Source organism: Lygodium microphyllum, chromosome 8 (assembly GCF_053477565.2).
Source record: "Lygodium microphyllum isolate KBCC chromosome 8, Lygodium_microphyllum_v1.1.10, whole genome shotgun sequence".
Taxonomy (NCBI): Eukaryota; Viridiplantae; Streptophyta; class Polypodiopsida; order Schizaeales; family Lygodiaceae; genus Lygodium; species Lygodium microphyllum.
The window spans coordinates 155,217,266-155,229,754 of NC_141142.1; the positions used below are offsets into that span (position 1 = coordinate 155,217,266).

Below are 12,489 nucleotides of genomic sequence, written 5' to 3' on the forward strand. Positions count from 1 at the left end.
TTAGACTTTATAGAGTGTATGACTAATTTTTAGCCCTCTTAAGGAGTCGATGTAATGGTACCCATAAAAAAAGCAAAGTGGATACCATTACCATAATCATGGATATGTTATCATTCCAATATATGTTATCTTTCTCTTTCTCTCCCTCTCTCTCCCTCTCCCTCTCTTTCTCTCGCATTTCCTCTCCCTATCACAATATATCCTAACACTCTCCAAAAGCAAAAGGGAGAGGGAGAGAGAGAATGCACTCTCCCTCCCTCTCCCTCTCCCTCTCTTTCTCTTTCTCTCCCTCTCTCATTTCCTCCCCCTCCCTCTCCCTCTCCCTCTCCCTCTCCCTCTCTTTCTCTTTCTCTTTCTCTCCCTCTCTCTCCCTCTCCCTCTCCCTCTCCCTCTCTTTCTCTCTTTCTCTCTCATTTCCTCTCCTAAACAAGCAAAAAAGAAAGTGATTTAAACATTAAACAAGGAAAAGGGAGAGGGAGAGAGAGAATGCACTCTCCCTCCCTCTTCCTCTCCCTCTCCCTCTCTTTCTCTTTCTCTCCCTCTCTCTCTCTCTCTCCCTCTCCCTCTCTTTCTCTCTCATTTCCTCTCCTAAACAAGCAAAAAAGAAAGTGATTTAAACCTTAAACAAGCAAAAGGGAGAGGAAGAGAGAGAATGCACTCTCCCTTCCTCTCCCTCTCCCTCTCCCTCTCCCTCTCTTTCTCTTTCTCTCCCTCCCTCATTTCCTCCCCCTTCCTCTCTCTCTCCCTCTCTTTCTCTTTCTCTCCCTCTCTCTCCCTCTCCCTCTCTTTCTCTCTCATTTCCTCTCCTAAACAAGCAGAAGAGAAAGTGATTTAAACCTTAGACAATCAAAAGAAAGAGAGAGGGAGACTCACCAATGAGATATGGTGAGTGTGGGGCGGCTCCTCTTTGCGATGAAGGCTCCTCCTCTCCTTCGCGAATAACGCCGGTGACGGCGGCAAGTCTTCTTCCTCTCCTACTCTCACGACGGTCACTCTCTTCCTCGCTCTCGCTCTCAAAACACAAAACGTGAAAATGCGAAATAAAGCCGCGCTCGGTTTCAGCCCACTTTTTTCCCTGTGGAGCGTCGCTACGCAAATAGCGACGCCAATAGCGACGGCGTCGCTAATCGCCGTCGCTACCAGCTCAAATCCTTGTAGTGTCTCTCCTTTTCACTCTCCTTCCTCTCTTTACCTCACCCTTCTTTTCTACCTCCTCCTTCTCTCTTCCTTCCCTCTCCCTCTCTCTATTTCTCTCCCCCTCTATTTCTCTCTCTATTTCCCTTTCTTTGTTTCCTCTCTCTTTGCTTCTCCCCCCTCTCTCTCTTGTTGTTTCTCTCACTCATCCTCCTCTCTCCCTCCCTTCATCTCTCATTTCTCTCTTCCTCTTTCTCTTTGTTTCCTTTCTCTCCCTCTTTCTCTCTTCCTCTCCCTTCATTCTTCTCCCTCCCTTCCTCCCTCTCTCTCTTTCCATGTATCTCTTTGCAAAGAAAAACAAAAAAAGAAAACAAGAGAACACAAAAATAAAGGAAGAAGAGGCAATGTACTTACCTCAAAGGCCTGAAGATGAAACCCTTTGTACCTTCTCTTTGCACCTTCCCTTCCTTCTCCCTTGCACACTTCTTTTTCTTCTTCATGTATAGCGACGGCGGCAGTGACGATGGTGATGACCTCCCTCTCTCTCTCTCTCTCTCTCTCTCTCTCTCTCTCTCTCTCTCTCTCTCTCTCTCTCTCTCTCTCTCTCTCTTCCTCTCTCTCTCTCTCTCTCCCTCTCAAAGATTTAAGCTCTCTCGCTCTGATCTCTTTCATTCTTTCTCGCAAATGTTTTCTCGGCAAATATTACGCTCGGGTTTTCGAAACTTTTTCCTCAGACTGGCGTCACTATTAGCATTACTATATGCATCGCTATTAGCGCCGCTATTTTGTATTATTAAAATTATTAATTTATTTATAAATTAGAAATTTAAGCTTTTTTAGAGGTAATTTTAAATGAATAATTGATCTTCATTATTAAATTCATGAGATGCTTTGTTATTTTCTTTCTGTAATTCATTTTTAGAAAGCTTTCCTAGCTTTCTTTACAAAAGCACTAGGATCGCTTGCAAAATAGGAGAGCAAAGTAAAAACTCAATTCTATTTTTTCTCCCTTATCTAGAGTTGAAATTTAGAGCTTTCAAAGTCATTTTGGGGTTTTTGGCACATTCGATGCTTTGTTATTTTCTTTATGTAATTCATTTTTAGAAAGCTTTCTTAGCTTTCTTTACAAAAGCACTAGGATCGCTTGCAAAATAGGAGAGCAGAGTAAAAACTCAATTCTATTTTTTCTCCCTTATCTAGAGTTGAAATTAGAGCTTTCAAAGTCATTTTGGGGTTTTTGGCACATTCGAGACATGATGATGATATCATAACATCATGATTTAACATAGAGTTTTCTGCATCAACTTCAATAAGCTACATGAAATCTCTTAATATACAAAAATTTGTAGTTTGATTGATATTTATATTTTATTTGTAATTAGATAGATGATATAAATGTATATATGTATGTAAATAATATTTATAATAGAGGATGGTAAACCATGACTTTTATCATGGGGGAGGTTGGGCCCTATCATATGTTTTCTCTTGTTCTTTTTGAATCTCTTAACTTATTTGATTCTTTTATATTTCCTAACATTGTTTGTATTTAATATTTGTGATGCTAGATTTATCACATGGTCTGCTTAACAATACTATTTACATGAAAAATAAACATAATTATGGCAAGTAAGAAGGAAAAATAATGAAATTATCATGATATAGCTTGACATTGACTAGGAATTTGAATGATTGAGATATTTTTTATGCTTTGTGGATTTCAAAATTAGACCCCTTTCCCTAGCAGAACTCTTTTATTATTGATAAGTAAATAAGGAGTGATGATATGTCATGTAAAGTGCAATAGCATGTGGATATACCCTATGTAAGTAAAATTTAGAAGAACTCATTCCTTGGTTTGGCAAGTAACTAGAGAGTAAATGATACATAATCTAAAGTGTGATAGCATGTGGATGTACCTTCATGCAAGTAAATATTTGAGAATTAAAGTCCACCAAATCATAGATCCTTGGGATAACTCTTTGTAGAGAAAAGATTAAGGACTTGGTTTGACTAGACCAAAGAATAGATGCTTGGGATAACTCTTTGTAGAGAAAAGATTAAGGACTTGGTTTTGACTAGACCAAATAGTGAAAAACTTGATTCGATCAATTCAATTGGAAACCCCTAGCGACATTGGGGAGACGTGTTTCTAAAATGTTTGACAAAGAGATGAGAGAGTATCTCATGGATAAAAATCTATGGTTTAGAGACTTATAAGTCCACTAGTGTTATAAGTAAGGACCCTAAATATATGTTATCAAGAAAGACCTTGAAAGATAATCAAGATAGGTAGGTGCTTTATTCCTAGTGATATGAATGCAATGGTGGTTATGAAGAAACTCTTTAGCATTGACAAAGGAAGAAGTGAGAGATTTGTGTGCAACCATTGTTGTTAGCAATCATGTACATTGGCTTCTAGGTCCATCCCAGCAAAGTGGTTGTTATGGGCCTATCTTGATAGGGTGACTTCCTAGAATATTGTGCACAAGCTGGTTACGTATTGTGGAGAAAGGCCCATTGTATCACATAATGATAGCTCACAATGGAAACCATATAGCAAGGGATTTAGAAACTTGGATAATTGAAATGAACAAACTAATGAGTAGAAAAAATAATGTTTACTATTTGCTATAGCACATGCTAGAAAACTAAAGAATGAAAATCATTTTGTGCATGCATTCTAATTATCATATATATGGATTTCCATAATAATGAAAAAAATGTGTATTTAGATAAAAGGAACCTACCACTGCCTTGTATGCAAACAATGTGTAATTACCAAGAGTTGTTTTTAGGCCTGATGACAAGATGTTTAACATAAATTGGTCTTAGACTAAAACCAAATGCATGAAATGAGATAATTTCATATGTGTAAGTATGATAAGATTTTATTGATGGTTGAATATGTGACAAGATGTTTAAACATAAATTGCTCTTAGACTAAAACCAAATGCATGATATTTTAAATTGGATCAAATACATGGCCCTTGAGATTTTTTGACAATTACAGCTAAGTTGATGTTTCAAAGGTGTTTCAAGAGCCATAATGCTTAACCATGCTGAAGATAAATCATGCTTGGACTACTATTTTTAAATTTTGTTGGTCTAAAGTAGTTGGGAGTGCCAACACTATAATTTGTATCTTCAACATTTGTAGTTCTAGAGCAAAATGAGATGTTCTTATATCCATGGATTCATATTAAATGATGATATGGATGGCACTCTTTTATATGATTTGCAAAAATAAGCATGCACGTATAGAAGGTGACTTAACACACATTACAATGCAAGTTATGTGTGCCCTTAATGCATGAAAACTTTGAGTGCACTTATATTGTATGCATATGTAAACAACACACTACATAAAATAAATTTTAAAAAGTGTCTTTCATGAGATGGATACTACAATATTAAATATTAATACAATCAACCTTTATTATTGGATAAATCTTGCACAAATAGATGAGTTTGTAGCCTATGGGTGTGCATCATAAGACTCACACTCGTGCTATTCTAGTAGTAGACATTCTTGCATGCAATTTTGAGATGTTGAGACTTCACTATATTGAAAATATTCATAGTTTTGTACATGGATAACATAGCCATCATATTTGGGCAAGTGCCAAATATAGAAAGACATTGATAATCAAAACCTATTCCAAGTACTTTGATGCTAACATTTTGTCTGCTCTAAAGGAGACTAAAGTTCCTTCCAAAGGTCGACAAAATCTATAGAATTTTTCTGCCATCATCTATAATTCATTAAGAAAACATATTTAATTTTTTGTTTGAAGTATAAAGTCTCGCAAAAAACGAATGTTTAAAGTAGTATTTGTTTTGATGAATGGGCACCTCTCCATTTGCAGAAGTAGCACCAGTAGTTCCTTGTGTGAAAAACGTTTTGGTTCCTCCCTTTTTCTATAAATACAATGCCATGATCCCAACCTAATCATGAATCCAAACCTTGCTACTAAAAACTTCACATTATTACTAGAAGAATACTAAAATAGGTACTATTAGACATCTTGGAAGCATGCTTACATGTTGAGTAGGTAGTGTGGCAGTACTCTTATGCCTATGCTCTCTTGACCAAGCTTGTTGCTTTTGCATCATATAGTTTGTGTGCCCGTATGTCGTTTCTCTAGTGGGAGATGGAGTTGCCTTTACATTTGTTATTGCCTGCAATTTCTAATACCCAAGTTAGAAAATATCTTATCATGTTCTTTGTTACCAAGCGCTTGTACTTAAAAATCATGTTATTATTGCATTGGCAAACAATTTTTGACACAAAAAGCATACCCTTACAAAGATCATATGTGTGGCCTTGTAATAAATGTTAATTTTAGGCTCTTTTAGCCATATGACATACATTGAGTTCGGAGTGAAATTTTTGCCTTATCTAATTTATAACATCTACTACATATTGTACTCTTCCGAGATTCCATGTGGAAAATAATTGTCTACATGATGTTCCTTGAGGGAATATATCTACAAAGGTCATCTTATCTCCTTAATACTATTTGTCTTAATTCATAAATAATAATGTCATGTTTGAATATAAAACTTTACATGGTGAAATTGTTTCAATCTATACAAGTATATAAGTATATGAGAGAAAAAAAATATTATGCTTGTGCTTCTCATTCACAATTATGTCAATAATGGTGCGCACGCACGTGCACACGCACGCACGCACGCACGCACACAGAGAGAGAGAGAGAGAGAGAGAGAGAGAGAGAGAGAGAGAGAGAGAGAGAGAGAGAGAGAGAGAGAGAGAGAGAGAGAGAGAGAGAGAGAGAGAGAGAGAGAGAGAGAGAGAGAGAGAGAGAGAGAGAGAGAGAGAGATGTGTGTTGTGTTTGTGTTGTGTTGTGTGTGTGTGCACATGTGCACATGCATGTGCATTTGCACGCATACACACGTGTTGTGTTTGTGTTTGTGTTGTGTGTGTGTGCACGTGTGCACATGCACGTGCATTTGCACGCATACACACGTGTGTGGGCATGTGTGTAATTCTTAGTTAAAACATTGTTTTGAATATTCCATGACATATTAAGCCTATATATACTACTGGGTTAGATACTTTTAGTATGTGAATGGAAAGTTATGTGCTTAGGTGAATGTTAAGGCCTAATATTCAAAGGTTACCTGAGGTTTGAAGCCTTTATAGTGCGGCCATAGTTCTCTTGAATATTGGTCAAGGTCATAAAGGAGCAGTTTTTCCTTTTCGGGCTTTCTTGGCTCAAAAGCTGTCTTAGATGGTGGGTTGTGAAGGGGTTTGTGACCCATGTAGCCTGGAAGGTGGCAAAGCCCTTTTCTTGCCCTGCCATGCAAACCATAAAGCTCACAAAACTCTCTAATTCCATGTTTTCTAATATGTAAAATTGAATTACATGCTTGTGAAATCAATGGTTTGTCATTTCACTTACCTAAAGGGTCTATCTCTTTGAATGCGGATATTTTCTTCTAGTTGTCCAGTATAGTTCCATGGACCAAATGGCCTACATGTGCCTCAAATTATCTCTAAGTGATGTTCAAAAGCAAAGAAAAAATCACATATGAAAACAAGTACTTTTTAATGAATCAAATTGGTAAGTACAATTGTCAAAGCTAATTCAAAGAAGTGCTTACTTAGGTACACTCTCAATTGATGCTTCCAAACTCTTTGTGGAGAGTGACATAGGTTCTAAGCTTTTGACTTCATAATGTTTTAGTCCATCCTAAAACTCATAAAGAAACTTTAATGACTAAAATAGTTTACACTACTTGCATTATTCTTCAATGTGTGTGCAACTTTAAGCTATTCATTTGTGTTTAAAAAGGTTGTCAAAGTGCCATATTTGCTTATCCAAGCTTGTAGATAGTGAGAAAATGTAGTAATCATTGAGTGGAGATTATATGGAAAGGGTATGCACTTCTTTAGTACATGTGGCATTAGTTACAGAGCACCTTTTGTTGAAGCAACAAGCTCTGATCACCATACGTAGTTTGATACCCTGCAAGTCTTGCACACGGGACATTATGCTCATTTTTGGGTTGTTTGTTGTATCCATAGTTATCAAGTGATGGTTGTTGGTTATGGTTGTAATCAATCCTGTATAGGAAAAGGACAAATGTGCTATTAAGAACAAAGAATTCATGAGAACTAGATAAATATGCTTTGAGATGATTATATGGAATTCACATATACACAATATATACATGAAAGCACTTAAATTGGGCCTAGCTTGATGAGACTGTTGGGTCTACAAGGCATCACTTATATTTATCGTGGGAATTCTTAATATATTAATTTGTTAAAAATGCATGAAGGATATATGTGTTAAAAATTGTGTAGAAAATGTTACAACTCCAAAAAAGGACAAATTGTTAGCTTGGCTTAGCTAGCAAAAGCTAATGGTGCTTTGTGTTGAGCTTATAGGTTACATGGATACGTTTTTTATTTTCTTAGAAAATAATGGTTTTTTGGAAAAGCTGCCAAACCCCATTTTCCCATAGGAAACCACCACCTTCTTATGAAAAAAAGGGCAAAAGTAAAGGTCATGCTTCCCAATTAAGGGAAGAGGAATCAAGTGATTCTTTAGAGAAGATGTGTGTTAATCTTTTATTTTGAAGGGTTTTTAAAACCCTTCATGTGGACAAATTTGCAACAAATTGAGGAGACCTCGCAAAAAGCTCTTCAATGAGGTTTGAAATGTCTCTCAAGAGGAGCTGTTTGGGGTGTGAAACTCATGAGAAGGGCTCCATTATGTTATGTTGAGGAGGGTTTTGGGAGAGAGAGAGAGAGAGAGAGAGAGAGAGAGAGAGAGAGAGAGAGAGAGAGAGAGATTTAGATTTTCCATAGTAGGAAGAATGCTCATCCCACAATTTTGAGAGAGAGAGAGAGAGATTTTCCATGGTAGGAAGAATGCCCATCCCACAATTTAGAGAGAGAGAGAGAGAGAGAGAGAGAGAGAGAGAGAGAGAGAAAGAGAGAGAGAGAGAGAGAGAGAGAGATTTAGATTTTCCATGGTAGGAAGAATGCCTATCCCACAATTGAGAGAGAGAGAGAGAGAGAGAGAGAGAGAGAGGGTATATGTGGGTGTGTGCGCTTACTGGTAGCCGGAGATTCCAGTGGGGAACTTGAAGTTCTGGGCGACGTTTTCTCGACGCCGGATTTCTGTGTCTCTCACGCCATGCCTCGTCGCACCCGTATAGTCCTCAGCCCCCGGCTCAGTCATCTGGAAATCGATTTCATATTTCACCCACAAAATCAAATATACACACAGTATTATTATTGATCCTTAATGATCGTGAATGGTCTGCTGCCACGAGAATTACTACAACGGTCAGCTCCTCTTTCGCTCTGATCATATCTTTGTCTTTCTTAAAACACAATTGTTGTGAATAATGATAAATTGGCCTTACGTCGCGCATGTACGTGGACTGGAATCTTCCGAGGCCTGTGGCGGCTGCGCTGGCCATCGTGGATGATCGGTTGGCTGATCACAATATTACGCGGGTTTCTTAAAATCTTTCTTTTTCATTTGTTTCTTTAATTTTTTTCTCGTGGGCCCTTTTCGATCGACGTTTCTTTTGTGGAAGCGCCCTGGCAGGGTCGCGGGGCGATGATTCTACCGCAGGAGAGGAAGAAGATGATGCGTGAGACGTAGCTGATCACTGACAGGAGAGACGGGGAAGAGACAATGACGCTGAATGAGACGATTATAGAGAGGGGGGGGGGGGGGGGGGGGGGATCAAAGAGTGCATCCCCACCAACAACCCAAGGATCGCAACCCATGAGATCTGTGTGTCCTCCAAGTCTCCCTTTTCCCACTCCTCTTGACCTCAAGCCTTCACTCCTTTCCATGTATCATTCCATTGTGCTGGCGTTCATCATTTGTCATTGAATTTGTACACAATCAACGATTAGTGTTGGTCACCCATCCCCATTTAGAGTAGCCCATAAGGCATTTGTGTGCATAACGCTCCAAAGCAAATTTGATTCCCTAGACGAACTTGTTGATTTATAGCTCTACCTATATGGGATGTTATAAGGGTGCCCAATAAGCCACCATATCATGTACTCTGAAAATCCGGTTAGTGTTGATCTTTAAAAAAGACTTGCTGGTTGATGTTTATCCTTCTGCACTGGGCATGCCAGATGACTTCAATATTTGTTGAAGATATCAACATAGAACAATGAAACCCACTCAACCTTGAATTACTCTGAAATGTAAGCTTGGCTACAATATATGCTTCACATGAGGTTGTTCATTATTCACTTTATATATCTTCCTTGAACATAATTGGGAAGAATAAATATATTAAGTGAGTGAAAAGTAATCAAGCCTGCTATCTTGCACTGGGTGTACTCAGACTTGGATCTATTTCATGATGGTCACATGCTTGCGGGGCAAAATTCTCTCTCTCTCTCTCTCTCTCTCTCTCTCTCTCTCTCTCTCCACTGTAGGCATTTATTGTAGATGTGGACCATACATATGTTTTTAAGCCCATGTCTATCTTTGCATTTATAACCATGCCTATAAGTGCAACCACAACCATGCTTGTAGTCATGTCGATAGCTATGCTTATAGCCATAGTTTAAAACACACTTATAGATCCTAGTGTATGGCATTTATTGTAGATGTGGACCATACATATGTTTTTAAGCCCATGTCTATCTTTGCATTTATAACCATGCCTATAAGTGCAACCACAACCATGCTTGTAGTCATGTCGATAGCTATGCTTATAGCCATAGTTTAAAACACACTTATAGATCCTAGTGTATGCTTTGTCTAACCCTAGCCTAAGTTTAGTTTCATCCTAAACATATAGATGTTAGTGTAGGCATATCTCAAGGCATATATATACTAGAGTAGGGTAGGATAGGGCTCATGCTATTTATTTCTTCTTCTTACATCTAGCCCTTAAGATACCTTTGCAAAAGAGAATGAAACAACTTTGCAAATGCATCTTAAGGGAAAGATGCAAGAGGGAGCAATAAGCCCTACCATGATGTGTAGCCTAGCCTATATATACTAATCCTAAGATATATATGCTTATTCTTAGGCTAGGTTAGAGTAGGTTATACAAATGCATAGGCTACTCTAGGCTATGCATACATAATGGCCTAGCATAGGCATTCACTAGGAAAACACATTGCCTATGGATAGCAAACGGCTAGGCTAAGCATCGAGTAGACTAAGCTAGACTATGCATAGGCTTTACAAACACTATTAACAACCCAAACCCAACCTTAGAAATGCTTTTGTGCGAATGGAGTAATATGTATGTTCACCTTTTAAGTACAAATGGAGTAGCAATTACTTGTATAGATTGTGATGTAAACAATACTTTTGTGCACATATATTTTTTGTATCTTCAATAAGCTTATGCAAATCTATGAGCACGGCTATGATAGTGGCTATAACCATGGTTAAATTCATGGCTGTTTTTTAGGGTGACATGCTAATAGATGTGGGTCTCAAGACACTACATTAATAGCCACATAGAGGTGCCTGCATTTTTTTATTTTAGTTCCTTGTTCTCTCTCTCTCACTCTCTCTGATGTGTATACAACCCATTATTGGACTATGCTAAGAAACTATTCTTGGTTGAGAAGAGGCTTCATTAATTGTGCCCAAAGGATCTTTCAGTATAATACAATCACTTATCTCTTGTGCATTAACTTCTCTTTCTAAAAGATCGGGGACATGTCTCCTACCACTTAAAATCTTGACACTATTTTATCACTTGAAAGTGATGAAACCATGATGTAGCATGAAAGTTGGCACCATTTAATACCTCTAAGTATATTGAGCAAAAGGTTAAGAATCACTACAACAAAAAGCTTCCATATGCTTTTATGAGTGCATATATATTTGCATGTATCAAGATGTCCAGTTTGAAATTTAGCCACACTAATAGCCATGCTAATGCAGAAAAGAGAGAGAAGAGACTATGGAGGGAAAATTCATTGATACAAGAGAGATAAGAGAGGAGTTATTTTCTTCCATGAGTAAAGGACAATTGAGTGCACCAACAAGAAAGAGGGGGATGCTATACGTCATAAAAAACCACATATTTTTTATATTCTCTTCTACTTTTTCTTCTTCTTCTTCTTCTTCTTCTTCTCCTCCTCTACTTCTTTCTCATGGCGGGGGGGGGGGGGGGGGGGGGGGCGGGATACTCACTATATAGATATCCTCTATATCACATGTGTTCAAGGCCTATGCATAAATATCCTTATCTATGAATTTTTACTGAATAAAGCACAACCATTCTCTATTCAATCTATAAATAATTCTTTTATATGATACCCTTTTGCATGTCAAAAATGTGTAAAAATGATGTTTGAATAATCTCTTATGTTGAACCCACATAATACACATATATTAATGAATGACCCTCCTCCCTCGAGGCTTCTTGTTTCTTATCTTTCTTAAACAACGTAAATATTTTCTTCTTTCTCTCCTTTTTTTTCGTAGTTTTGTTAGTTTAGTTCTTTTTTATGCAAGTATGAAAGGATTATTTTGATTATGCTTTTTGGTTTATTAGATAAGCTTCTTTTATATTTAGCTTTTCTTTGGGATCCATTCCCAATCACCTATTATATAATTGGACCTTTCCACACTCAGATATCAATCTCAATCACCTAATTTAGCTTTTCTTTAGGATAGATTCCCAATCACCTAATATACAATTGGGCCTTTCAACACTGAGAATGAATCTCACATGGAATTTTTTTCTCTAGCTTAAGACTATTGGTCAAGGGATTACCTATATAACCAGAGCCCTGTTAGTTTCATGTCTCTATACCATTAAGGATGGGGAATCATCTCCAAATGAAAGCACCTTTGGGGTATTATTCACATGAGTTCCCTATCCAAACATATCCATCCCCTAGTGTTGACCAGCTGATAATCATAGTTTGCACATATGTTCATACATAGTGGACCTTCTACCTATATTCCAATGTTGCAACCAATAGTTGGGCAATAGTCTCACACTCTAGTGCCTCCTCCTACAATACCTTTTGTGATGCCAAACTCTATCCCTACCTCTCTTATCAAATATCTCAAAGTTTTTATTATTCATCTTCCCCTCAATAAAGAATGCTTTCACATACAAGACTCATTTTAATGGACTCAAAAAGGACCCTTTAGCTTAGGAGATGATAACTTATCTAATTCAAGAGATTAGAGCTCAATCAATAGGAGAGGGGTTGGTGTACTACACATTTTATGCACTTACTTTTTTGCATTGAGCCTATCACTTATAAGCTTATCCCCCCTATGTCTCGTTTACTCCCCCTTCTCCCGCACTTTTACTACCCCTATGTCAGGTGGATCCCACTAGGCATAGGGGTA

General features: G+C 37.7%; 1 protein-coding gene across 2 annotated transcripts; it reads right to left on the minus strand.

The window, feature by feature from the left end:
* Positions 1–4,666: 4,666 nt before the first annotated feature.
* On the minus strand, positions 4,667–8,826 carry LOC148033027 (uncharacterized). 2 transcript variants are annotated; one of them, XM_087684221.1, is made up of 9 exons: positions 8,543–8,826; positions 8,231–8,355; positions 7,085–7,229; positions 6,767–6,855; positions 6,565–6,636; positions 6,284–6,458; positions 5,179–5,316; positions 4,990–5,055; positions 4,667–4,889 (listed from the first exon to the last, which is right to left on the minus strand). In XM_087684221.1, exons 1-9 carry the CDS (start codon positions 8,597–8,599, stop codon positions 4,791–4,793), a joined length of 966 nt encoding a protein of 321 aa, XP_087540347.1. In that variant the 5' UTR covers positions 8,600–8,826; the 3' UTR covers positions 4,667–4,790. The 2 variants fall into 2 exon arrangements, 1 of the variants encoding a protein (XP_087540347.1); XR_015691772.1 differs by having other exon boundaries at positions 4,873–4,889; positions 4,990–5,082.
* Between the last annotated feature and the right edge of the window lie 3,663 nt (positions 8,827–12,489).